Raw genomic sequence first — 27,448 nt, 5'->3', positions numbered from 1 at the left:
ACAACATGGTCTGCACTGCTCAAACACGGCTGTGCTACTTTGTGTTGCATGTTTGCTGCGATGGGTCTTTGTTTTAAGTGGATACTCGATGACATGACATCCTTGGACGTAATACTGCATGCCACTGTTACCTTTTCAATCTCACACATGTGCTGCAATGTGAAAGCACTTCACGACTTGCCGCATTCGGACTTCAGCAGCTTATAGATCAAAACTCACTGGTCAACAGTCGAGCCATTGCGGCGTCTCCTCGCACGATACGTGACATTGGCTGGGCGCGAGCGTGAACAGAAACATTATGGAGTTTCGGTACTGATCTGCACGTCACGACCACGCTGCCGCGCTCCGCTCCACAGCGCGCCGAGCGCCGTCATGACATACGTGAGAGCCTCAGTCGAGAGAGAGTCCGCCCACTGGCGCGTGACTCACCGGGCCGTGACACGCCCCGCGGTTCTCCCCCTCCTCCCGCGCGTGCTCCCAGTCCTGACGCAGGTCCGGGTGCGAGGGTCGCGGCTGACGGCGACCGGCGTGTCGCTGAGGTGACCGGGCCGCGTGAGTCGGTGCCGGGGCTGATGAGAAGCCACGTCAGCGGATGGTGCCCCACCCCCCTCCCCCGCCCCCGCCCCTCTCCCCCGCCCCCGGCGTGGATCGAACGCTCCAGTGCTGGGCACGGCAGCAGCGCGGGACGACCTGTCTTTTTCCTGGGCTGACGCACACAGCGGTATAAATAGACGTCCGGAAAATCGACGGCCGTGGAAATTTAGAAACATCAATGATAATTATTTTGTTGGTGGCAAGCAACGCAAAGTATTCAAAAATGTGTAGTGTGTGTGAACGGCGAATGTTGTCTTGTTGTGCCCTTTTGTTATGTTGATGCTCTTAGGTATTTTATATTTTTTGGAAGCTGTGTATGCCAGGAGAGAGAAGCCCCGACGGTCTCACTAGCTCCTGCGTTGTGAGTTTGTTTTGGCGGGACCAGAAGCGCCACTGTTGTCGTTTCGGCCGGCGTTGCCCTGGATGGGCGCGCTCGTGCCGCTGCCGTGTGTGGCGCCGGCCGGACCTGGGCTGCAGCCAGCGGCGGCTGCGTGACCGGCTTCCAGCAGCCGCAGCATAAACAGGCGGCGTCTCTGGCCGTGGCAGCGGTGACCTTTGCTCGTCAGGACGGCGGCGGCCGGCGGCGGTGCGGCCGCGCCGCCTTCTCGGCCGGGTCGTCGGTCGCGGCCGGTCGCGGCGCAGTGACCGGCGGCGGGCGACGCGGCGCGGGTCGGCGCGCGCGCCCCGCCACTGACGGTCCCGTTCGCCCGGCAGCGGCGCCGGCGGCCAGAGGGATGCGGCGCGGCGGCTCGCGCTACCAGTACGCGCCGCCGCCGGGGCTGGCGACGGCCACCGCCGACATGACGCCGTTCGCCACCCCGCGCGGCTCCATCGCCGAGCCGGGGCCCGTCGGCCGGCCCCTGCTCGACTTCGCACCACTCCCCGAACAGGTGGGTCACGGCCGCTGGCCAGGCCGCCTTGGCCTGTGTGACCTCGTAGCCGTAGCTCCCGAAAGCTCAGGTACGGAGCCGACCAACACTGGGCACAGTTGGATCTCCGGGGTGGAGGCAGACCACAGGATGGGTGGCCGGGGCTGGCAGGGTGCGACTGACACAGGTAACTGTGATACTGGTCCATGGCTCAGTGTACATGAGGGGTGAGTCTTCAGGGCCATCGCGGTACCACAGTACGAAAATGGAGCGGATTCTGGCCGCTGGAACTGCCGTGGCTTCACAGGTGAGTGCTAGTGTTGTTTGTCCCCGACGGGACCACCACAGTTAAAGCAAAACGATGCGTTGTGACCCACGGCAGGCCCGTGATAGTATACGGGTCTTCGCTCAGATGCGATTTTTATCAACTGAGTGAGTCATTAGCCGGCGATCAGCTTCACCAGTCAAACGAGTTGCATATTTGCAATCTTTAGCCGCCATCTGTGGAACTGCATTCATTTCGCTCGCAGGTCCTCGTTGAAACGGCTCGATGACTGCATAATAGTCCGTAGGAAAGAGTGGGGGGGGGGGGGGGGGGGGGGCACTGCAAAGCTGGTCTAGGCGTTGGTGGTCTGGCGTGTATCGCACAGATGCCTGCGCCGTTCCATGCCGCTGGCCGGCTCGGAAACGGGCTGCCATGTCACCTCACGTCAGGGGAATGACCTGGAAAGCTAACCGAGACGCGGACTGGTCGGTTTATGACCGCCGAATCCTGGTATGTCACAATGAGTTTGTGGTCAAGAAACCACGCGGTCTGCATCTATTTGAGCCCTCGCCGTTTTAGAGGATGGCGAGGTGTTTGCGTGATATTTTGGCGTGTGAAGGCAAGGTCTCGTGTTTCAAGAGGACATGGACTTGCGTGCTCGAGATAATAATAGGCTCGGGTTGCGATCAAATTTAACTGGCTGACGTTTTCCTTCCACGAATGAGGACCTATTCAAGCTGCCATTAACTATGCGATGTGCATGTCATTGTCTGGTGCTTTGTAGGAGTCAGCTGTGTTTATTTAGTCCTGAAATAAGTGTGCCGTCGCGTGCGGAGTGGGACGAGCAGGATGATAACGGACGTGCTATCACCACATCAATGATACGGAAGCCTCAACGTTCAGAACTATGCTCGCTTTGATAACCCTTGTAAATGGGCCTTGTCAATGATACGGAAGCTTCAACGCTCAGAACTATGCTCGCTTTGATAACCCTTGTAGATGGGCCTTGTCATTGCACTAGAAGGCCCGTCCCTAATATCTTAGTTTGATGCAGATGGGTTTAACGAGCAAGATTTACGCGCTTATTCACAAATAGCTTGGCTTGAAAGCTGGCTGGCGGGCATGGCTAGATGCGGCGATGACGTCAGAGGAAACCGATGAGGTCTGATTGATTGGTGTTTTTCTTTGATTTTGGCAAAGTTCTTCTCGAAAACGCGAGTATTTTGGATGCTTACTGGTGACAGTGAATCAGGCTTCACGGCGTGGTCCAAGTCAGTTGCGTCATGAGTGTATAGCTCGATAAGCCTCGTTCATGTTCCGTTGGAGAGCGGGTTTGAAAAAAACTGACGTCAGCGCCCCTGTAGATCACTGGCGCAGCCATGGGTCAAACAGTGTCGGGATTGTATAATGACCTCGGGGCGCTACATTCGCCTGCACCGTACGACCGGCTTCGGGTGCTCAGCCGCTGCTGTAGCCGATGTCCAACATCAGCCGCTGGAGCGCCGCAGAGCCGGCTGGGCCATGCTTGGCGCGCCGCGGCGCGGGTGACCGACTGCCCAGTTCGACCCAAGCTCTGACCATTGCCACCCCCCCCCCCCCCCCCTCCTCCTCCGCCAGACAGTGCTGTGGCGTGTCGCCGCGATCATGGGCTGCCAGAAGGTGGGCCCGGTGTCCGTCCGCGCGCTCCGACAGCTTGTTTGCAAGTAACCTGAAAATGTGAAAGATATTGGAGCACAAGCTTTAAGGAGTCACGCTTTCGTTTGTTGGCGCTTCACAGGAAGATGAGTGGTGTCAACGATACGAGTCTATTAAATTTGTGGCTCGCTGGGCCGAGCTGGGCCGGCGTGCTGAAGCTGCACTGCAGGCTGTCTGATTGACGTGTGAATGCGCCGAAATTGTCCGTTGTGCGGTAATTATCGGGCTGCGTTGGTGGGGTCGGAGTCTTCGTGACAAATGATGCTTGGCCCCGGATCACAGTCACCTGTGCAAAGGTTCCGGTGCTAAATATGCATGCATCCACATTAACACCATAAGCCATATATATATATATATATATATATATATATATATATATATATATATATATATATTAATAACACCATCGCTGCCGCCGTCCCATGGAACAAGATGCTGTCCCTGCCGCTTTACATCGAAACTGGAACCCGGGCCTGGCATTGGTCTTGTCGATTCAGTCCGAAGCGCGCCAGTTTTTGTCCATTTAAATCGAGACCTTTCAAAATGCCGCGCTGTGTTTGATAGTCATGATGGCTGTGGTCCACTCAGATCGTAAACCATACCTGAACCGACGAAGGGATACCATCTCAGGCATCAACATAAACCGAGACCTGCCAGTACCGTCAGCCAATCAAAGGAGGCCGTCTGACGACCCTTGGTCGGCTATTGTCACCTCTGTCAGTCAGGACGGCCAAGCAACGTCGCCGGTGGTGCAGCGTTGTGTTGATAGCGCCGCAGAAACAGCCGTAAGTTGGCCAGAGATGACTCAGAGTGAGCACTGCCGCGCGGTGCGTGGTGCGTGACCGTGTCTAACGAGGCCCGGGCTCGTGTCACCACGTCTGCGGCGTCGGAGTGTTGACGGGTCTGTCGACCGTCTCGGTCGCGCCCCGGACCTCGGCTGACAGGCCGGTGATGCCCGCCCGCCCGGCCACGCGCCGTCGCCGGCGGTCGCGTCTGCAGGCGCGCCGCTGCCCGCTTTGTCCGCCGGAATTGATTGACGGCATTGCGGTTGATCTTAACTGTTGCGTCCAGGCGGGCCCTCTGCGCGCGCAGTGTTGACACGAATGGTGACGGCGCCGGCCGCCACGGCCCTCCTCCGCCGCTGCCGCCAGAATTACCGCTGCGATTCGTCCCTGGGGCAGGGCCTCACGGCTGTCCGAGACGGATCCCCTCACTCTGTGGTCTGTCCCGGGGCAGGGCCTTACGGATGCCCGGGACGGATCCCCTCACTCTGTGGTCGGCCCGGGGGGTAGGGCCTCACTGCTGTCCGGGACGGGCCCCCATACTCTGTGGTCTGTCCCGGGGTTGGGTCGCACGGCTGTCCGGAACGGATCCTCGTACTCTGTGATCTGTCCCGGGGGTAGGGCCTCACTGCTGTCGGGACGGGTCCCCACACTCTGTGATCTGTCCCGGGCCGCACAGCTGTTCGGGACGGATCCTCGTGCTCTGTGGTCTGTCCCGGGGTTGGGTCGCACGGCTGTCCGGAACGGATCCCCCCACTGTGCAGTCGGCACGGAACTGTGCTTGGTCCGGTCTCACCGTCTGCCTCTCTGTCGGCAGAATGTTCTCGTACTTGATACCGACAGGGATGACTACATCACTTCGGTCACTGGCACCCTTTCCTGCTCTCCCCATACTCGTGACATCGACAGTCCAACACTCTGACGCTCTGCGATGGCGCCTGCCCGGACTGATTCGAGACAGCGCTCACCGAGTTAGCGCTACTGTCAGCGCTGCGTGCACGCTGGATATACCCGTGTGCTGCGCGTCAACACCACGTGGTTCGGCCCGTGTTGCATCGCACTGGAGGCGTAACCATTGCGGACAATGGTTTAGAACCTGCCGGATGTTAAAGTATTTACGCTTTGGTTGGAAGGAATGTGTGTCCCGTTCCATGAATGAGGTTTTTGGCCGCCCAAAGCCTGCCGTCTGAGCACCCAAAGCCTGCCGTCTCAAGGCCAAGCCCAGCCGGTTCCTGAAGCCACAAGCCGCACACTTGTCAGATAGTCTGATAATAGTCTGGCAGAATGAAAGTCATAACCGGCATACTTTCTTCACCATGCTGTCTCAGCGATGTCGTCTTGCCCTGTGGAAGCCAGGGGAATCAGATAACGGGTTGAGTAGGATAAACGGGCTGGCCCCCGATGGTAGATATCAGTAGTATAGGATTATCTATGACAAGGCAACCACATCCGACTCAACATACATTTCAGCGCAAAAATGCGATTGTTAGGGTGGTCTTCGACCGCGTCTGTGCACTCTTGCAAAGACCGGTTTCTGACGTGTATCGTTGAGTCATTGGCCATAGATTCTCCCGCTTCAAGTGTGCAGCTGACCTGTTTGAGGCGTTCTGGGGCGGAAGAGCGTGCCCGAATGTACATGCGTGCTGGTCTGGGAAGCCGGCGTGAACACATGGGCATGTGAAGCGACGTTCAAGACGATGTCCCACTCCAGCTGCCGCACTCGAATGGCGCCTTTGCTTCTCCGGGCTTGAGGGCTGCCGGCTTCCCGCTGGTGCTTTTTACTGTGGTTGAGGTGACCTTCCGTGGCGTCCGCTGAGTGTTTCCCTCCGATGTGGCGTGGGATGAAGCTCGGTCGTCCGTGACTTCGCCGCCGCCGCCGCCGCCGCCGTCGAGCGGAGCCGGCCGGCGCACCTGAGGCAGGTGTGGCGGCGCGACCCGCCGGCTGTGCCGTGCCGCGCGGGCTCAGCTGATGGCCGTGTGGCCGGCGTTCAGGCCCGGCCCGGCTGGGAGGCGGAGCGGCGAGTGTCGACCGCCGGCTCGCCGTGATTCCTTCGCCCGAGCGCCGCGCGCGGGCAGCTGGAGCCGACGGGCACGGGTGCCCCGCCGGGCTGGGCGCCTGCACGTGCGCCGTCCTCTCGCGCGGGGACGGGCGCGCGTCGCGCCGGCCGCGGCACGTGGGCTCTGGCGGCCAGCTCGCCACTGAGGTATTGATTTGGCCCCGACTGTGGCCGCCGCCACAGCACATCAGTGCCTGCAGCCGGCGGCCGCGCGTCGACGCCGGCACCAGCTGTCGGGCGACGCCGACGCGGTATCGACATCAGACGCGACGCGTCGTTCGGCGGCGTGTAGGCCCACTGGGCGCGGCGCGGCGGCCTGTCCTCTGACGACGGCGACAGCGGCTGCTCCAGAGGCGGCGGTGGTGTCCCGCCGTCTGAGGGCAGCCGCGGTGACCGGTGCGTGAGGTCAACGGCAGAGACGTGATCGGGGCGAAGGAGCCTGCTCACCTGAGGGCAGGACACCGGTGTCCGGCCCGCAGCGGCGTTACGTCAGCCGTGTCCTCATGCCGCCCGAGTGACCCGCCTCCGGGTGCAGAGCGCGTGTGGCGATGCGCATGCCTAGTGTGTGGCCCGGGGTGGCAAGTGGTGATGCGGTGAACAGCTGTGGTCAGGAATGCAATCCAGCAGCAACAGAGTAGCTGTCCAAGCTACGGGTGCGCCGAAGTGTCTCCCAAGCACAAGATTCTCTTGACAGCGTCAGAGGCAAGCGCAGCATTATTAAAGCGGCTGTTAAGGATTTCTATCATTGAGGATGTAGGGCGCATCAACCGCTTGGTTTTCCATTGTCACCAATACCAGTGACTCCCTGTTCGAGAGTCATTTTCCGCCATTGCCGTGGATCGATTGTGGTGCTGCTTCCAAATTTCCCTATCCTAGAGTCAGTTTCAGCGATTGCGTTGGATCGGTGGTGGTGTTGCTTCGGGCGTCACGTGACGCCACTGGTGAACAAATCGAAACAGCCTTTCGTGATGTTTCAGTCATTTCAGTCGGCTCATGAGATTGCATGTTTTCTCTTGTGCAGAACACCATTACGCTAATTGTGACCGTTGTGACGGACGACGTAATGAATGCCACAGCGTATGTGTAGACTGATCCCCATGTTGCCGAAATGTTTATCACTGGACCGTGAACGGGCTCATGGTATTGGCCCAGGACTGAACACACATGAAAGGCATGTGAATTCCTGGCGCAATGTTCTGGATAGATCTATGATCACCCCGCTTCTGAGCTTAACAGTGCGCGCGGTTATGGCAATATTTAGGAGTGAGTAGGTTGGCGGCTTTGCCGCATGGGGCCCGGACCACCGCAGCCAGCGCCAGATGGGAGCTATCGACCGTAGATAGCGACGGATCGACGTAAATTTAGACGGGTCGCGATTCGGCCGTCATGGGAGGTTCATTTTTTATCAGGTTCAATATTGGCCCAGACTGGTTCAGCTGGAATGGTACGAGCTGTCTTCTTGTATGACGCTGCCCCTCTTAAGGCCTAAACCGTTCTAACTTCTAAGCTTCACGCCTGCGAAGATGTGTAGACTAACTCGCGCAGACTATTTCAAAGTCAGCCAGGCGCCCGTGACGCCATAATAACGGTATTTTAACCTGGGATTTACGTGTAATCATGTGAGTCTCTCACCCGTGGTGCCTGGTGACTTTATCTGCGGCCCAAGCACTCCGCCATGCAGCAGCTGTGGACATGCATCCACTGCCACCCCGAGCACTCCGCCATGCAGCAGCTGTGGACAAGCATCCACTGCCACCCCGAGCACCCCGCCATGCAGCAGCTGTGGACGAGCGTTCACTGCCACCCTGAGTACCCCGCCATGCAGCATCTGTGGACAAGCATCCACTGCCACCCCGAGTACCCCGCCATGCAGCATCTGTGGACAAGCATCCACTGCCACCCCGAGTACCCCGCCATGCAGCAGATGTGGACAAGCATCCACTGCCACCCTGAGTACCCCGCCATGCAGCATCTGTGGACAAGCATCCACTACCACCTCGAGTACCCCGCCATGCAGCAGCTGTGGACAAGCGTTCACTGCCACCCTGAGTACCCCGCCATGCAGCAGCTGTGGACAAGCATCCACTGCCACCCTGAGTACCCCGCCATGCAGCATCTGTGGACAAGCATCCACTGCCACCCTGAGTACCCCGCCATGCAGCATCTGTGGACAAGCATCCACTGCCACCCCGAGTATCTCGCCGTGCAGCAGCTGTGGACAAGCATCCACTGCCCCTAGGGCTCTTCAGTGAGCAGACAGAAAGGACCTGCGAGCGTGCCGCGCGGCGACAGTCCTTTCTGGCGCGGGACGCGCGAGAAAGAACTGTCGCCCGCATAGCATCGCCGACCAGACTGGGAATCCGCTGGTCACTAGTGGGCTCTTGATCAGCGTGTCGGCGATCAGTGTGCGGTGTCAGGGAACTGCCACAGATGATCGACACTTTCGGGAGCGGCGATCACCCGTCTGCAACAGGAACCTACGAACATAGTTGATTGGGTTGTTACGCGCAGTGCACATGTCCCGTGCGATTGTTCTGATCACCTGTAGTTTGAAAGAAGCGTTACATTCGAATTCAGTGCGTGAAAATGCCTTTTACTCCGACTGAATTCAAGAATCTTTAGCAGATATCTCGTCTCAGTTTAATAACCTCACGTTGACCTCAACAACGTCAGTAAGGTGACATTTACGATACAAATAGAGCGCAGGTTCCGATTCAGCATAGCAAACTTATGTGGTGCGATCGTTTTTAACAATGCATCTTCACTCACGGAGTTGATCCCACTGTGCGTAGGCTCGAAAATGAGAGCAGGGTCAGGTCATAAAACCATTTATCGTCGGATTTGAAGTATATTGATTGTGCTATTAACATCATCCTGGATATCATTCTGGATGTTGCGTACGTCACGACGTGGGCGTACCAAAATATAGCACATGGAAAAGGGCATTAGGCCCTTTTTGTGCGTGCCTTCTTCCCGTTGTGGCGTGATAAACGTAGATGTCATTGAAGGTGGGCGAATGATTCTTCGTGTATTCTGCTTGAAGCTGCTGACATGACTTCAGACCAATTGCTAGTCTGTTTCGTTGTTTTTTCCAATTGCGTTCTGGGTCTTTGCCCGCTTGTTTCTGCCCGGAAAGGCGTGTCTGGACGCCAAAAAGTAGGTAAGACGGAGGATAGTAAGCACTAATAGAGCGTGGAGGAATAGGTACTGGGTGGTTATTTCGAACTCACTAGCAATGCCCTAGATTCTAAGCGCTAGACGCTCTGAACCAATGTGATACATGCCAGTATTGTTATTGCCTTAATGCAGTCCATTTCGATGCTGTTAATATCTGCAATCTTGTCTTACCTCTGGAATGCGAAAGCAGTGGGGTGGTTCTGCCACCCTAGGTTTGTTTGTTGCCCTTGGACAGCGAGATGGGATGAAAGCCTGCCCATATAGTACGTCATAGCCGAGCCAGAGTCATTCTGAAAGTTGCTCCTAGAACGGCATAGCTTACTCCATCGGCCGAGGCGTCTCGTGCCACATTCTTGTACAGGCATTTTTGGACTGCCCATAGAACGGCTGGTGTCTGGACCGGATCGTCACCATGTAGGTAAGCTAGCCGAGCCTAAGCAACAGGTAGGCCAAGGTGCGACCATGCGGGCGTCATGGTTGTCATGCATCATTTGCAACTCTGCCACTGCACTATCGCGTGCCAGACCGGGAACCGGTCGGGCATATCTGTGGCCACGCTGAGTGCTGTAGGTCTGACGGCCAGGCGGCCTCCCAGTGAACGGTGAAGCGGTCAGCTTTCGCCGGCGCGCCATCATCTGCGCCGGCGCGCCATCAACTGCCGCCGGCGCGCCACCGTGCCCTGCTCTCGTTCCCGGAGGCGTCAGGCCGCGCCGTGGGGTCCTGGGTTCGTCCTCGCGAAACTTCTGAGGTGGGGCAACGGTGGGGATGATTGAGAGACGGCATGTCATTGGACAGTGCTCTAATCTCACGGCCTAGTTCGGCAACCTCCCACGCCGCTATGCCTGTTTTCGACCGTTATCGATGCGTGGGGCAACACTTACCATTAAGTGTCAATTTAGCCTGAGATCGGCTACGGAAGCCGGGCCCTGGCCCCTTCTGGACGGGCGCCGGTTGGTGGTCGCACTTGCGACAGACGGAGGGGGACGCCTGGTTCGCATGCTGGACGCCGAGATAACGGCGGACCTTATGGCGGGGGGGGGGGGGGGGAGGGGAGAGCCCGCCTGCGGCGCCCGCAGTAGTGTCGAACGTGTCCCGGTGTCGACTAGAGTGTGGCCGCAGCAGCGTCTGTCATGGGAAACTTCCTGGTGTACCTGAAGGTTATCATACCCGGCGCGGTACGTGTCGTCTCCGGCCAGGTCTGGTCGCGGCCCGCAGGTCTTGGCTGTCGTGCCCTGCCGCGGCCCGCAGGTCTTGGCTGTCGTGCCCTGCCGCGGCCCGCAGGTCTTGGCTGTCGTGCCCTGTCGCGACCCGCAGGTCTTGGCTGCCGTGTCCTGTCGCCGCCCACGTGTCGTGTCGTGGTGCGTTGCGTGCTATGCCAGTAAAGAATTATCCCATCTTCCTCTTGGTGTATTGTGTTAATGACGTTTACGTAAATTGTGAAGTGCATTTGCCAGGAGTATCATTAACATAGAAAAACAGGAATAACAGACTCATCCCTCTCGGAGAAACCAGGAGAATGGAGGTATACATCTGTTGATATTTTGGCAACATGCCTTTATGGAAACAGTAGCAGGAGTGAATATTTGCTCCTAGGGGTGAATATTTGCTCCTGGGACTATTACTACCGCCTTGTTAATGACGGTTATATGACCTTCACGTGCATACTCCGGGTTTGATTTACCGCGCCGTGTATCAACTGCTGCAAGCACTTACTTGAACTTACACGCACGAACGAATGCTGTGATGGGTTGCAGAGCTGCTGTTTCCCGTGGCACGAGAAAGACGTGGGGTATACCGACTAGTGTGACACGAGAATGTAGGTCTAATGAATACCAACAAGATGCTGCTACTGCTTGCGTTCAATTCACGGTTACTCAGTCTTTTTCAATCGCACTCAACGGTATTTTAAAGATACCTTTGGTTGGACCGTTGTGTGCTAGGCTCCACGTAATCCGCCTCAAGGCACGCGTCCGGAGCTTCGAAAACTATTTTCATATTTTATCCTTTCAGCTGATCGCAAATTTAAGAGGGTCTAAATTCTCAGACTCTAAGGCAGTGAGTCTGAGGCTCAGTATGAAATGTAGACAGCTGCTGATCTTTGTCTCTCGAAATCTTTGTACAGCGGTGTGTCCGCAAAGAAATAACAACTGACGAAATGTTTGTTTCTACAAATATACACTTTCATATTCTCTTGGCATCTATTTTTGAAATTGCCCGTTCGCACTTGTCAGGAAAGGGATGCGATCTTCCGAGTAACCAGGGTGCCGAAAACTTCTGAGCCAACTGAACTACGTTTACGATGCTAAAACTACTGAGCCAACTGAGCGCCATATATTTTCTTGTACGCCAGTATCAAGCAACCATGCAACATCCGCCGTCTTGCTTCTGACAGCGGAAGTGAGCAGACAAGACCCTGTCCTGCTGTACGCGGGCGCGCTGTCTGAGGCCTCTGACAGTCTGATTTATTATTGTAGCCTACATAGTCGGCGCCGGGACCGCGCTGGTGTATTCACTGGGACGTGTCCCGCTGTGTTGACCCGGCAGCCGAGGAAAGCCAAAGCCTGTGTTGACCCGGCAGCCGGGGAAGGCGACCGAAGCCGAGACTGCTGGGCGGGCTGGCCGTCCCCCTCGCACGTGAATCGGCGCTAGAGGGGACACCTGACGCAGTCGCGCGCCCGTGGCATCTGGGGAGGATGTGAAACATCGCGCTGTCCTCACACACGGTCACAAAATATGGGTGCCATTCGTTAGGAGTCGTTCAGCCAGGTGCCACGGCTCACGCTGGGTGTCATTCAGCCAGTTGCCACGGCCCAAGCTAGGAGTTATTCAGCCAGGTGCCACGGCCCACGCTGGGAGTCATTCAGCCAGTTGCCACGGCCCAAGCTGGGAGTTATTCAGCCAGGTGCCACGGCACACGTTGGTAGTCATTCAGCCAGGTGTCACGGCCCACGCTGGGAGTTATTCAGCCAGATGCCACGGCCCACGTTGGGAGTCATTCAGCCAGGTGCCGCGGCCTATGTTGGAAGTCATTCAGCCAGGTGCCACGGCCCACGCTAGGAGTCATCCAGCCAGATGGCGCGGCCTATGTTGGAAGTCGTTCAGCCAGGTGCCGCGGCTCACGTTGGGAGTCATTTAGCCAGTTGCCACGGCTCACGTTGGGAATCATTCGGCCAGGTGCCGCGACCTGCGTGTCGTGCCGTGCGGTAGCATTGTAAGATTCATTATGAACGCCTTGTATTTGAGGAGTTGAGTATATTTATTCGCGTTGTCATTGCGAACACAAAATGAGAAAATAACCATTGGCTCATTACAACATTTCAGAAAGACTTCTGAGGCTATCTGTGAAATGTTGGGTGAAAAAAACATTTTTTGTATTGCCACAACCAATCCACTTTGTTTGCAGCGATTTCGAAGCCACCGCAGGTTGCTTATTTAGAAGGCATAAATCACGATTCTGGCTTCACGAGATGCAGAAATTAGCAGGAATGTTACTAACTGCAAAGAGTGTCGTGAAAACATCAACGCTAGTAGATTCCGATGGTGATATTGGCTTTAGCAACTACTGCGGAATAACTGTTTTTGGTATTTGCACACTGTAACATTTTCTTTTCTATGGGCGTCAACCCATGACGGCCACAAAAGGGGCCAAACGGCACGAGGTCCTCGCCCTAGCTACCCAGTCTGCTATACTGATCTATAAGCGTCAACCCATGACCGCCACAAAAGGGGCCAAACGGCACGAGGTCCTCGCCCTAGCTACCCAGGGTACTATACTGATCTATTAGCGTCAACCCATGACGGCCACAAAAGGGGCCAAACGGCACGAGGTCCTCGCCCTAGCTACCCAGGGTACTATACTGATCTATTAGCGTCAACCCATGACCGCCACAAAGGGGGCCAAACTGCACGAGGTCCTCGCCCTAGCTACCCGGTCTGCTATACTGGTCTTAGTGGCACATGGTTGCTGCTTATTTTGTCCAACACCACTGTGGCATACGGGTGGAATGGTCGTGGTCTGCTATCGACGTCAGCTGTCAGTATGTATATCAGCTGTCAGTATGTATACCGCTGGCCATCAGTATGCCAGCTGCCCACTGGAACCCACAGCGCGCGCCACTAGTGCCACTGAGGGCAGGCTAACACATGGCCTGCGCCAGCGGGCGCGCTGTCCCAATGCACGGGATGGCGTGGCACGAGACAGCGGGGCCCGCTGAACGCCCGTAACATGGGGTGGAAACGGGTACAAACCAAACGCCGGGTTGCATGTGGAACGATTGGTCGACACCAGGTGACGGGGCGCTGACCAGCTGTTTGGTTCGGTTTTGGTATTGTGGGAAGAGGGAAGTCCGACTAGCCGCTCAGACGACGGAAGGGAGCCTTCGAAGTTAGGTTAAAGCTTAGGGCGGTCGTGATTGTTCACCTATTGTGAAAAAGAAAGCAAGGTGGTAGGTACTATCCGTTGTATTTTGGGTGAAAAAATCAACATTTCGTCACACATTTCCCGATGAGAATTTCTAAGCAGGGCTAATTGGGATGAAAAGTCCTAAGTAGGGCTTACAGGGATGAAAATGGTGTTTTGAGGTTCTGTTCCAGCCAGTCCCGGCCCCCGTGTTCGCCATGACATGCGTCACAGTTGGCGATGTTGACGCGCTGGCCATCACAGTGGACGTCATGGTGACGTCACGCAGTGGTCGTCCAATCACCTTGCACATCTCTTCGCTGGTCCCGACATGTATATGCCAGCGTTTGGATATCGAGCCAGGTTTCGTTTTGGCTGGGCGGAGAATGCAGAAGGCTTCAGTCTCAGAGTACGCTTATCTTTATCAGCCTCACGATTTGTCACATGAAGCACCGTTTCATAAGATATTTTGTGTCGCCACGCGTATGGCAGGGGGTCGCCTTCTCACTACTGTTGTCCAGGGGGTGCAGTTTCGTATTCAGTTGGAGTAGAGGGGACGGTGCTCCTCCGCGCAACTTGGACACCAGCCGCACCCCCCCCCCCCTTGTGTACGATAGCTGGGTGTCTTTTGCGCTCCGTGTGGTCAGGTTTGCACCCGAGAGGCTGGGATCCGTTACACTGTCTGGAGGTTATTGGCAGTGTGGCGAGGTCGCTGCGCTTGTCTCAAATGCGTCGAGGCGGCCTTGTGTGTTGGCTTCGAGTGCTCAGTGACGAGTCGGTCCAGCATGGGCGCGGTGACTCAGTGCAGCTATGGTATGCGGCCCGTAAGACACTCGGCTCGTTATCAGTCATACAACATCATCTCCTCGGGTCAGCGACAGCACCGTTTGACAGTTCTGTTGGCTGTCAGAGACAGCGCTGTTTTTTGAGCGCGTGCGGTCAGCGATCTGCGACGTCACTCAGCAGCTCGTCTGCCCTGCGTTTCAAATAATAAAGCACGCTAACTATGCTAAACGTCTGGAGTGCAATGACTGTGTTTTGAAACTGCCGTCGTAGCCGTGCATATTCGTGCGCAGATACCTTGGATTTATTCGTGTTGAGTCCGGCAAAATTTGCGAGGAATTGCACACAGATTAGAACAAAACAGGCAAAACGGGGCCTAGCAATCGCTGCTTGGACGGCTTGACTATTTTGTCGTCCTCGAGTGGGATGGCTGGATAATTTCTTGTTCGAATCAATGCCTTTTATTACCAATGGGTGACTTCCTTTGGCGAAAATCTCCGGTAAGAATCGATGAACATGCGCGGCCCGACGGCGTCGGCCCGGGGAACGAACGGGTCGGGGGCCGGCGCTCGGTCCGCAGCCCGGTAAAATATCACGCCAATCCTGAATATCAAGACGTACCAATCAAATGCGGAGGCAAGGGTGCACCTTTAACAAATACAAAGCAATACACGCGTCGAGTGCATCACTAGCGTCAGAAGTAGTTGCGCATGTGTGCGGGCCGCGGTTCACCGGCAGGCAGAGGCGCGGCCTCGCGTGTGAAGAGCGCCAGTGCTCGTCTCGCCGTTGCGGGTTGAGCAACGCGTCCGTCAGGGCTGGCTATCAGCGGCGTCAAGTCCACAGTCTATGGCAAACATGGCCGTAAGCGTGGTTCAATGTTCAACGCGGAGCTTCCGTCCCCTCCCGCTCGTCCCCCCGTCCGCGCGGCACCTCAAAAGCAGCGAAGCGAGCGTCGCCAAAGGCGCGCGGCGGGCTGTCGTGTGCGGTGTCAGCTGACCGGCCGGGCGAGGTCGGACGGGTCACGTGGTCTGCGGCGGCGCCCTCTACCGGCGGTGGCCCCGCAGCACGCCCGGGGGCAGACTGCCGGCTGGCGGTCACTCAGTGCCAGGGAGCGCGCGCGAGGCCGGCGAGGCACCAACCCGTCCTGCGTGCGCGAGTTTTAACAATTGTTTCGTGACGATTTTCGGTGACTTTTAAGTGCATCTGATCGCGTTTGATCCGCGGGTGTACGCGGAGTCCCTTGGCGCGTGCGACGTCTGAGCGGGGCCTCTGCGTTAAGCAGTGGGCGGTGCAGAGCGGTGCCGAACATGACATCCGTCACCAAAACGGTGAGCGTCGGGCAATGGGAGTGAGAGAAGAAGTCACGCTGGTCTCGGGCCGCCACTGGTTTTGATCCTGTGGCACCATCAGTATCTGCAAACTTCGTGTCTGCCGCCAGTTTCGATTCCGTGTGGATTGAATGTTGTGGATGTACCGCCGTACAGCCGTTCATTTGCGAGCGGAGGCGGTTTCCCTCAGCCCAGTCGTGAGCAGAGACGGAGATGGTGGTGGTGAGACGTGGTTGGTTTCGTCACGATCACTGTGTCATGCCACATCACTGGTCTTAACAGCAGGCTTTGGCGTTCAGTTGGCCTAGGACGGTCAATAAGTATGCGCGATTGATTCATTTTTTCGTTTTGATGCCCACTTGGCGTGCCCCTGCGAGTTTCCTCATGTGCATGTGTAACGTTCCCTTCCGTGAGCTACCCAAGTGAAACGCATTTTTTGTGTGTATTTCTTGTGCGTGCCTTCTTGCTCAAAACGCGTCCACGTGCGGTGCGCAGTTGTGGCTCGTTGAGCCCTAACCAACCTTGTCCCCGTGGGACGGCTCGAAGCGTCTTCCACTGATGCAGGTCAGTGGGGACCGATGACTGTTAATCCCGATGGGTCTTCACTGAGCGGCACCGTGCCGCTTGGTCCGGCTCGTCCAGCGAGGTGACCCCAGCCTTGGCTGTTGCAGGGCCACGAGATGACGGCGGGGCCCACTCCAGTCTCCCCCCTCGTCTTCCACTGGTTCTACGCCAAGGCCCGGTCGTCGGACTCGAGCGAGACCGACTGGCTGCCCTTCTCTCGGGCCGACTGTGATGCCCTAGAGAAGGTGTACCAGTCTGGTAAGTGGGACGCGGGTCCGTGCCCCCGGCCACGGCGGATCCGGGGATGTCGTCCGGGTGTCGTGGGGCCGGGGATGTCCGGGTGTCGTGGGGCCGGGGATGTCCGGGTGTCGTGGGTCCGGGGATGGCGTCCGGGCGTCATGGGTCCGGAGATGACGTCCAGGTGCCGTGGATCCGGGGATGGCGTCCGGGAGCAGTGAGTCCGGGGGTGTTGTCCGGGTGTCGTGGGTCCGGAGATGACGTCCAGGTGCCGTGGGTCCGGGGATGGCGTCCGGAAGCAGTGGGGGTGTTGTCCGGGTGTCGTGGGTCCGGAGATGATGTCCATGTACCGTGGGTCCGGGGATGGCGTCCGGGAGCAGTGGGTCCGGGGGTGTTGTCCGGGTGTCGTGGGTCCGGAGATGATGTCCATGTGCCGTGGGTCCGGGGATGGCGTCCGGGAGCAGTGGGTCCGGGGATGTTGTCCGGGTGTCGTGGGTCCGGAGATGACGTCCAGGTGCCGTGGATCCGGGGATGGCGTCCGGGAGCAGTGAGTCCGGGGGTGTTGTCCGGGTGTCGTGGGTCCGGAGATGACGTCCAGGTGCCGTGGGTCCGGGGGGTGGCGTCCGGGAGCAGTGGGTCCGGGGTGTTGTCCGGGTGTCGTGGGTCCGGAGATGATGTCCATGTGCCGTGGGTCCGGGGATGGCGTCCGGGTGTCGTGGGTCAGGGGATGTTGTGTCTCCGGGGATGGCGTCCAGGTGCTGTGGGTCTGGGATGTTGTGGGTCTGGGGATGGCGTCCGGGAGTAGTGGGTCCGGAGATGTGTGTCCGGGGATGGCGTCCGGGTGTCGTGGGTCCGGAGATGGCGTCCGGGTGTCGTGGGTCCGGGGATGGCGTCCGGTTGTCGTAAGTCCTGGGTGTTGCCCGGCTGTGACAGGCTCCGGGTGTGGTCTGAATCTGCCGCCTAGCTCCGGGCGATGCTGTGTACTCAGTCCCTTACTTGTGTAAGTGTGAGAAAGGTGACTGAGAAGCTCCAGGTATGTTAGTTTACATGCTTTCGAAAGCACATGAGTCGCAGGTGCCTTGCACATTCTATGGACGGCATGCAATACAGTTAAGCCGATGCTTGGAGTTTCGGACGAGGCGCGTGTCGCGCAGAGGGTGCCGTGCCACTGCCGCTGACCTCGGCGGCGCGCTGCCGACCAGGTGAGGCCGGCCTCGGGCAGCTGGTGCCCGTGCTGGGGCGCCGTCATGACGTGGACGTGGCTCTGCGTCTGATGACGCCCGTCTACTGGGAGTGCGCCCCGGTCGCCGTGCGCCGCTGCTCCTGGTTCTCCCGCGGCGCGCACGAGACCAAGTTCGTGCCTTACGAGGAGGAGGTGGCCGCCCGGCTGGAGGTGGGTCGCCGCCCGTCGGCCGCCGCTCCTGGCCGCTGGCCGCTGGCACCGCCACGCCTCCGTCAGGCCGCTGTCATGCCACAGTGCTGACTTTGCTGGCTAACTTGTTCCTTTTGCTTTTATGGGTTGTGTAATCGAAAGTTGCGGTCGTTCCTGATGCTATTTACCCTCATGTTGACGTACGTTGGGTACGTGGCGACGTTTTGTGAGCGCTTGTCTGATGCGGCGCGCCCTCTGCTGTTGCTGTGCGGGGGCCGTGACACCCCTGATCTCCGGTACCGAAGTGTTGTCTCCCACCGCCTGCGCTCTGTCGTCGGCTCCGCACGGTGGACTCGTGTCGGCGCCTCTCACGACCGCCACGACTGCACGCCTAGCGCACGGTCCCGGCCGATGCCGGCGGGCTACCACCGGCTGACGCTGGGCCCCGCCGCCGCCGCAGGAGCTCTACGAGGAGTCGTCGCGCACGGGCCGCTGGCACCGCGACCTGCAGCTGGGCGAGGACGGCTACGCCATCCTGCACTCGCCCGGCTGCCTGGTCCACCACCCGGGCATCACCGCCGCCTGGGAGCACGTCAACCTGCCGGTGAGGTGCCGCCCGCTCCGGCTGGCGGACGCTCCGGCGCCCAAGTCGCCGCCGCCGCCGCCGCCGCCGCGCTGTGCGGTGTCCGGCCGCCGCCGCCGCGCTGTGCGGTGTCCGGCCGCCGGCGCCCGTGCGAGCGCACGCGATCGCGCACGGACGCCGCGCCCGCGCGCAGGCTGTTGCGCACGCATTAACGCGCGCACACATTCGCACACGAAGGGAAGCATACCCATGTTCCTACGTGGGTGGGATAATCCGGGGAGACCACGCCAGATGCAGATGCAGCTGGAGCGCGCCGTGACGTTTGTGGCGCGCCGGCAGGACGACCCGAGCCGACCACGCCAGCTGCGCCGCGGCTGGGACACGGTGGAGGGCGCCGTGACGCCGGCCGACGAGCCGGAGCTGGTGAACCATCTGGTGTTCGTGGTGCACGGCATCGGGCCGTGGTGTGACCTCAGGTTTCGGCGGGTTACCGAGTGCGGTGAGTGTCCGGCCGGGCAGGGGGTGGTTGATCGGACGCCCTGGCTGCTGTGGTGACGAGCGTGTTAGGCGGTGCTGGGAGAGCTTTGTGACGTGGTTCGGTATTGGTTTCATAGCCAGTGGGTAGCACAGTGTGCGTAGGATGGTGCTCCCGACGGGGAGCCAACTGCCGTCTGCGCTGGCTGCCGTACTTCTTGCGTCATAAGCGTCCGCGAAACGAAAACTCATGCGTCCGAAAAGGATGTGCTGGGCGATGAGTCCTGCTCTCCTGGTCACCTTCCGTGCCAGTTCGCGAGGCGTCTTCTGCTGTGACAGCCATCGGTGGCCGATGACCTGATCCGGTGGGGACCGTGCTTGACTGACGTGATCGTGGTGGTCGACTCCGGCGTGTCGCGCCACGCCTCCCCTGCCCTGCTCAGCGCCGACCGCCACGCACCGCCTGCCTGCCTCCCCCGCCCTGCTCGGTGCCGGCTGCCCCGCCCCACCTGACGCGCCTCCCCTGCCCTGCTCGGTGCCGGCTACCCCGCCCCGCCCACGCCGCCTCCCCTACCCTGCTCAGCGCCGACCGCCACGCACCGCCTGCGCTGCCTCCCCTGCCCTGCTCGGTACCGGCTGCCCCGCCCCGCCTGACGCGCCGCTCCCGCGCCTCCAGTGGATGACATGCGCCTGATGGCGGCCGAGATGGCCTCGTCGCACTTCGGCGGCGCGCTGCAGTCCGGCCAGCTGGGCCGGGTCGAGTTCCTGCCGATCAGCTGGCATGACGCGCTGCACGGCGCCGCCAACGGCCTGGACGAGGGCCCTCCGGCTCATCACGCTCCCCAGCATCCCTCTGCTACGCGAGTTCACAAACGACACGATCGTGGACGTGCTCTACTACACCAGCCCCATGTTCTGCCAGGTGAGAGCGCGCGCGGCTGCTTGTCGACGCACGTGACGTCTGCGATCGTTAGCGGCACCGTTTGGGGTCAGAAGCTTGCGTGGATAATGAGGGATGCGGGACGCCACCAGCCGAGCCCGCGCTGTGCATCCGTCGCCGCCGCAGGTCAGCCGTGTCTGGCGGCGCGGGAGGCCATCGGTCCGTCTGTCGCCGCCGCAGGTCAGCCGTGTCTGGCGGCGCGAGAGGCCGTCGGTCCGTCTGTCGCCGCCGCAGGTCAGCCGTGTCTGGCGGCGCGAGAGGCCGTCGGTCCGTCTGTCGCCGCCGCAGGTCAGCCGTGTCTGGCGGCGCGGGAGGCCGTCGGTCCGTCTGTCGCCGCCGCGGCTGACCTTGTCTGGCGGCGCGGACGGGCGCCGGTCCCGTCCATCCGCGGCCGTCGCGGCTGACCGACGTCCTTTTTCGCAGCTCATACTCCGCACCGTCGGCAACGACATCAACTCCATCTACGCCAAGTTCTGCCAGCGCCAGCCGGAGTTCTCTGGCGCCGTCTCCGTGGCGGGACACAGCCTGGGCTCGCTCATTCTGTTCGACCTGCTTTCGAACCAGACCGGCGAGCAGCCGGAGACCGCGGTCAGTGGCCGCTCGGCGCACGTTCTGCGTCCGATCCGAATCCTGTCCATGTGGGGTGCTAGCGCGCGTCGTTGTCATGGCTGGGGTATTCAGCCTGCCTCCGCGCGTGTCTGTGCGCGTATGGGCCACCTGTGCCGTAGTCAGTTTTAGTAGTATAAGTAAAAGTGGCAGTAGTTTTAGTAGTTCTGGTATTTAGAGAATCAGCAGAGAATCAGCAATGACGTCGGTGTTGGCGTCGTAGTCTGAGCCGGGGTCGGAGGCCGTCCGCTGACGGCTGTGGTTGGACGTCGTCAGGCGGCGGCCGCAACCCAGCAGGAGGCGCCCGCCTCCGAGGACGACCGGTTCGCCGGCGTGCTCGACTCGTTGAAGCTCAGCCACCACGCGGAGACGCTGCGCCGCGCCGAGATCGCCGACCTGACGGCGCTGCGCCGGATGACGCCGCAGGACGTGGACGCGCTGGGTCTGCCGGTCGGCGCCCGTCGTGCGCTCCTCTGCTGGCAGGAGGAGGTCAGCGGCAGCGTGAGTGCGGACGGCGGCAGCCCCCGCCCGCCCGTCTCGGGGTGGTACCAGTAGGGTGGCCGTGTGTGTGATATAGCAGGTCCAAGCCAGCGCCTGCTGGTGACCGGGCACGGTGCAGCCCGTCGCCCGTGTGGTAACCGCGTGCTGTGCTTCAGGTTCCGGCCGACAAGATGGTGACGGTGTCGTACAACTCTGGCACTGGCCAGCCGGCCATGGAATACCCTCAGCTGGCCTTCAAGCCAGACTGCTTCTTCGGCATGGGAAGCCCCATAGGTCGGTGAGCCCGTGCGTGCTTTTTGTGTGTGGGCAAGTCTTAAACAGGCTGACTGATCTATGACGCGGAAATAAACCTTTTGGGACTAAAGCACCAGTTGTGCGATCACTGAGAGGGCACTGAGGCTTCAATGGTTTGCTGTGAGTGGAGCAATAGGACTTATATGTCACTGAATATGTATGCAAGATTGTTTCCTAGAAGCGGCTGACAAATTAACAGACAAACTTAAACCCGGTTTAAGTAAGTCTCTCGCTGTCCGCCGTACCATGTCGCGCGTCAAAACGTGCCCACTGCACCGTTCGCGCTGTGCTATCGCTTTTGCCGCCACTGTGACGGCCGCGACCATGAGCCGCGCGGTGCTCCACGCGCCATCGCTCTCGGGCCTGCTCGGGCCGGTGCTCCACGCGCCATCGCTCTCGGGCCTGCTCGGGCCGGTGCTCCACGCGCCATCGCTCTCGGGCCTGCTCGGGCCGGTGCTCCACGCGCCATCGCTCTCGGGCCTGCTCGGGCCGGTGCTCCACGCGCCATCGCTCTCGGGCCTGCTCGGGCCGGTGCTCCACGCGCCATCGCTCTCGGGCGTGCTCGGGCCGGTGCTCCATACACCATCGCTGCCGGGCTTGCTCTGGCCGGCCGTGCGGCGTGCCACCTGAGATGCGCGGTTGTAGCGTGCGCGCCTCTGTGCCGGGCAGCCGTGTTCCTGCGCATCCGAGGTGTGAGCCAGCTGGGGCCCGACTACCGGCTGCCCACGTGCCGGCGCGTGTTCAACATCTATCACCCGTACGACCCGGTGTCGTACCGCATGGAGCCGCTCATCCAGCCGGAGATGGTGCGCCGCCGGCCCGTGCTCGTGCCGCACCACAAGGGACGCAAGCGGATGCACCTGGGTGAGGACGAAGACGCGCCGAGCCGACCGAGTCCCGAGTCCCGAGTCCCGAGTCCCGAGTCCCGAGTCCCGAGTCCCGGGTCTTGAGTCCCGGTTCATGGATCATGGATCATGAGTCATGAATCGTGAATCATGGGTCTGGGGTCCTGGATCGTGGATCATATATCATGGATCATGGGTCTTGGGTCTTGGATCATGGGTCTGGGATGTTGGGTCTTGGGGCTTGGATCATGGGTCTTGGATCTTGGATCTTGGATCACGGGTCTGGCATCTTTGGTCTTGGGTCTTGGGTTTTGGGTCTGGGATCTTGGGTCTTGGGTCTTGCGTCTTGCGTCTTGGATCATGGGTCTTGGGTGTTAGATCTTGGATCATGGATCATGGGTCATGGGTCATGGGTCATGGGTCATGGATCACTGGTCATGTACCATAGGTCACGGGTCATGGATCGTGGGTCTTGGGCCTTGGGCCACCGGGCTGTCGACCGTCGCTCCCGACAGCCGTCTGCCAGGCCGGGCAGAGTCGCTGCTGTCGCCGGGGCTGACGGGCGACCACCAAGCGGTCCGGGCATTGGCTAGCGCGCGCTTCTCCGCCTATGAATGGTGGAGGGGCAGGGGGGGGGTGAGGTGGGCATTGTGGAAGGGCGCCTGCGCCAGCCGTGTTCGAGCGCATCAGCTTTCCATGCTCTGTGAGACCTACTACGCGTGCAAGGCCCACACATGTATGTCGCAGCCAGCCCGGCTGTGTGACGCGCTGACGCGGCTCTGTCTCTCCTCCAGAGATCAAGGACCAGATGGTGCGCATGGGCACCGAGCTGAAGCAGAAGCTGCTGTCGTCGCTGCAGATGACGCTGGGCTCCGTCTACAAAATGGGCTGGACGGCGGCCGACGACGACGCCGCGGAAGAGAGCACAGCCGCGGCCGGCGACGAGGGCGACGAGGACGATGCGCTCAGCCTCCCGGTGAGTGGCTGGTCGGGGAGGAGCCGGCTTCGGGTGGCCCCTCTCGTCCTGCGGTGAGTGGCCGGTCGGGGAGGAGCCGGCTTCGGGTGGCCCCTCTCGTCCTGCGGTGAGTGGCCGGTCGGGGAGGAGCCGGCTTCGGGTGGCCCCTCTCGTCCTGCGGTGAGTGGCTGGTCGGGGAGGAGCCGGCTTCGGGTGGCCCCTCTCGTCCTGCGGTGAGTGGCCGGTCGGGGAGGAGCCGGCTTCGGGTGGCCCCTCTCGTCCTGCGGTGAGTGGCTGGTCGGGGAGGAGCTGGCTTCGGGTGGGCCCTCTCGTCCTGCGGTGAGTGGCCGGTCGGGGAGGAGCCGGCTTCGGGTGGGCCCTCTCGTCCCGCGGTGAGTGGCTGGTCGGGGAGGGGCCGGCTTCGGGTGGCCCCTCTCGTCCTGCGGTGAGTGGCTGGTCGGGGAGGAGTCGGCTTCGGGTGGGCCCCCCCGTCCTGCGGTGAGTGGCCGGTCGGGGAGGAGCCGGCTTCGGGTGGCCCCTCTCGTCCTGCGGTGAGTGGCTGGTCGGGGAGGAGCCGGCTTCGGGTGGCCCCTCTCGTCCTGCGGAGGCCACGCGTGGTGCTCCAGGCCGCGCCGAGCGTCGACGTCCCCTCTCCACCCACGTCGATGTGATGCTAGTGACCGGTGCGACCAGAAGAGTGTGCGGCGACGCGTGGTTGTCGGTGGGAGGATAGAGCGTCTTGTGCTGCTCCGGTCAGCTCCGAAGGGTTTGAGCTGGGCCGGGTCCGCTCGTCAGGAGGTTTGTGCCCTGAGTTGGTGCGTTGCTCCTGCCACACCTGCGGAGGTGTGGTACAGGACGTTCTGTACCCCAGTCTTGTCACCCTGGCTGTGGATCTGCGGGCTGTCTCTGTGTGTTGGCCCTCCCAGTGGCCAGGCTTCGTACCCCCTCCCCCCTCGTGTTGCCCCAGCTCTCCTGGCACGTCCCGTGACGTCGCTCCAGTCCCTGACTCGTCCCATGGTGTTGCTCCAGCCCCTGACTCGTCCCATGGTGTTGCTCCAGCTCCCGGACTCTCCCCTGACGTCGCTCCAGCTCCCTTACTTATTCCATGGTGTCGCTGCAGCCCCCCCCCCCCCTGACTCACCCCCTCGCCCTGCGCAGGTGGGCTCGCTGAATGGCGGCCGGCGCGTCGATTACGTTCTGCAGGAGAAGCCGTTCGAGTCGCTCAACGAATACGTGTTCGCCTTCCAAAGCCACCTGTGTTACTGGTGAGACGGGCGCAGGGCAGCAGTGTGCGGGCCACGGCCACCCCCGCGCGGAGGGTCGGTGGAAGCGGGTGGGGTGTGTGCCGAGGATATCAGAATAGCGGTGTATGGGTGTTACTTTATTGACTGCCGTGATTTTAACTGGGGTTTAGAGTTGGGAAACGGGGTCGGCAGGGGTAAATCAATGGTGGCTTACAAGCCGGAAGTACGTGCGGGCAGGGATTAATAAAAACGGACGCGGAGCGGAATGGAGGACATGGTTTTTGCTTTGTTTGGTTGGACTAGATCGTTTCCATATCCGGCCGCATGTTGACTGACTTGGGCCGGTCTGTGGCCGTCGCCAGGGAGTCTGAGGACACGCTGTTGCTGCTGCTGAAGGAGGTGCTGCGGGGCTCCGGCATCGAGTTGGAGTCTCCCTCTCAGCGGCCGCCGCCACCCGAGGCGACCGCCGCCACCGGTACCGCCGCCACCGCCGCCGAGCCTGTCCTTATGTCTTCCGCTGCCGACGTCATGCCTGCGCCTACTGCTGCGACCGCCGCCCCAGTTTGTCTCGTCGCTGTGGCGGCGGCATCGGACGGCGCAGCTGCGTCCGGCGACGTGGCCAGCGGGCCGGCGCCGGCGCCGGCGTGCGTGCCTGCGGCGGCGGGCGCCGGCGGGCTGGGGCCGGGGCCGGGGCCGGGGCCGGTGCGGGCCGTGGGCGGCCGGCCGCTGCAGGTGCCGTCAGCGGCCGGCGGCCCGGTCGGCATGGACCCGACGGTGGCGCCGAGCGACGCCGGAGCCGGCCCGCTGCCGCCGCCGCCCATGGCCGGCTTCCGGCGCAGTTAACCGGTTCTCTCGCCCCGCCCCGCCCTGGCCCGGCCCGCGGCGCCGCCTGCACCCTGACAGCGGACCTGCTCGCGCCTTTGCTCCCCCGCCTCGCACCCATCCCCTCTGTCGTGAACCTCGCCGGCGCCGGCGCCAGCGGGCGGGACCAAGCCGCGGCTCCGACGGCGAAACAGTGCAGAACGCTGCCGGTGGACGGTCAGGACGATCTGTGGGCGCTTCAGGTAGCTGGTGTCAAACGCGTGCCCGGCGTGCGCGTGTGAGCGGTGTCCGGCGGACGCTGCTCTGGGAATGGGAGGTGGCGGAGCGCCGGCGGCGAGTGCGGCACGGGAGAGGAGCGCAGCGCGCCCGGACCATGTACACGTGCTGTGCGCGTGCTGCGTGCCGGGCCTAGCTGCCGGCGCATGGTATGTGTCTCAAAGTGTGCTGTGTGCCCGCCATTACGAAAGGGCTGCTTCTCAATGGTCGCATCTTAGTTATCGAGAGCGGATCGTATAGGCAAGTGCCAACGCTTCGGTGCGTGATGTAACGGGTTTTACACGTCTGCGTTGCCATGCCTTAAGGTGTTCTGGGGGCGCCCCGTGGCCTCAATGGTACAACCGGCCTACTGGGGCGAGGAACCTCTATATCCCTGTACACGCTTGGGGCGTCCCGGTACCCGTCCGGAAGGGCCTGTGGACCCTGCTTCCTCGGTTGTGATTTCAATGCAGACGCGCAGGCAGGTGGCTGCCGTACCCATCTGTCCCGTGCGTGACGCGCACGCACCGGCGTGTGCGACCACTTCTGAGTAGGGGCTGGCGCAGGGTACGCCAGGCGGCCCTGCGCGGCCGCGGGCCGCCAGAACCTCGCCCGCCGCGGCGCGGCGCTCTGGCGCCGTGCGCCGTGGCGTGGACGGGGCGTTTTCGGTGCCGGTCTTACGGCGCTGCGCTGTGGGCTCGTTCCCGCTGATCGGTTGTGATGCGGTGACTGGTAGCGGCACAGACGGGGGAGGCGGGGAGGCCCGGCACACCGGCGAACACTGCGAAGGGCGTCTGCTCGTGTATTCAGTGTTATATCGCAAAACCTGTACAGTTAGGGGTCCGTAAAGAACATTAATGTTCCATGTGACTGCCATTGCTTTGGGGCAATACATGACCGTTGGAAGGGTGGTACTGTCTACGTCATCTTACGAAGGCACTCGCTGCGTCCTGCCAGAGCGATGCGTAACCAATTACCACTACGACGTGCTGATCGACCGGCGGGTGTGGGGTGACCGTCGTTTGTGCCGACAATGGCTCATGCCGACTGGAGTCTGGGGACACGCCGGGTGGCAGACGACACAGCTGCGCACGCATTCGCCGCGGGGACGGCGGCCGGGCGAGTCGACGGCAGGTCAGGGCGACATCACTGGCGAGCGCCCGCCGGTGCGGCTCCGCGGCTGGGTCTGCCGCGTCGCACTCTTCAGTGACGCCCCCAGCGTGGAGCAGCCTCTGAGGGCGGAGAAGGCGGCGGGTCGCTCGGCACGGGGGTCGGGGCGCTGGAGGCTGGCCGTACCGGTCTCGGGCCGGCTGCGGCGTCGGCTCGAACGCTCTAGGATCGGTTCCACCTTCACCGGGACGCCGGAGGAGCAGCTGCTCTCGTGAACGCCATGCTGTGACGCCAGCGTGACGTCACGGACAGCCGGAGCGGAGCCGTCGGCCGCTGAGGTGGGGGGACATCACGCTGTGATGTCGCTGTGACGTCACACGGCCTCCACTTGGGCGGCGAATGCTTGGCGGACGACTTACGGGGCGCTGCGTCGTCACATGCCCTTCCGGCCATTTCCTGGAGTGGTGCCGTGACGTCACTGTGACGCCGGCCAACGCGGGAGACGCCGTGGTGAGAAGGGCGGCGTCCGGTGCTGCCACCTGTCCAGACGATCCGACGGCACTAGTTGAACAGCAGGTCGTTGTAGTGGCTAAGCAGGTAAGCGTTGGTCACCTTGCACGTGGTGGAGGTCCGCACCACCGTCGATCGGTCGGCCCGCTCGAAGTTCGACTTGACGACCTCGTAGTACTTGCCGTCA

General features: G+C 61.0%; 2 protein-coding genes across 5 annotated transcripts in view; one reads left to right on the top strand and one right to left on the bottom strand.

Moving 5' to 3' along the window:
* The first annotated feature begins 1,330 nt into the window (after positions 1-1,330).
* Positions 1,331-25,667, top strand: LOC119109000 (phospholipase DDHD2-like). Its single transcript, XM_037232545.1, is given in 15 exon segments — positions 1,331-1,484; positions 16,621-16,771; positions 17,953-18,143; positions 18,583-18,726; positions 19,045-19,204; positions 19,856-19,995; positions 19,997-20,101; positions 20,543-20,707; positions 21,002-21,226; positions 21,382-21,499; positions 22,190-22,384; positions 23,160-23,341; positions 24,479-24,585; positions 24,927-25,179; positions 25,629-25,667. Coding segments are annotated over 15 exon segments (2,265 nt in total). The 5' UTR covers positions 1,331-1,394.
* The window catches only part of FipoQ (F-box/LRR-repeat protein FipoQ), a 30,185-nt gene continuing 28,093 nt past the window's right edge, over positions 25,357-27,448 (bottom strand). For 3 of the 4 annotated variants that reach the window (XM_037232546.1, XM_037232548.1, XM_037232549.1), the window contains one exon: positions 27,313-27,448. In XM_037232546.1, coding sequence (XP_037088441.1) covers positions 27,313-27,448 — 136 coding nt within the window. The other variant, XM_037232547.1, reaches the window with a different exon arrangement.

The sequence above is a fragment of the Pollicipes pollicipes genome, unplaced genomic scaffold (genome assembly GCF_011947565.3).
Source record: "Pollicipes pollicipes isolate AB1234 unplaced genomic scaffold, Ppol_2.1 Scaffold_7204;HRSCAF=8538_pilon_pilon_pilon, whole genome shotgun sequence".
Lineage (NCBI taxonomy): Eukaryota > Metazoa > Arthropoda > Thecostraca > Pollicipedomorpha > Pollicipedidae > Pollicipes > Pollicipes pollicipes.
Note: the sequence above shows the minus strand (reverse complement) of the source record. Positions and strands in the feature narration are given on the sequence as shown.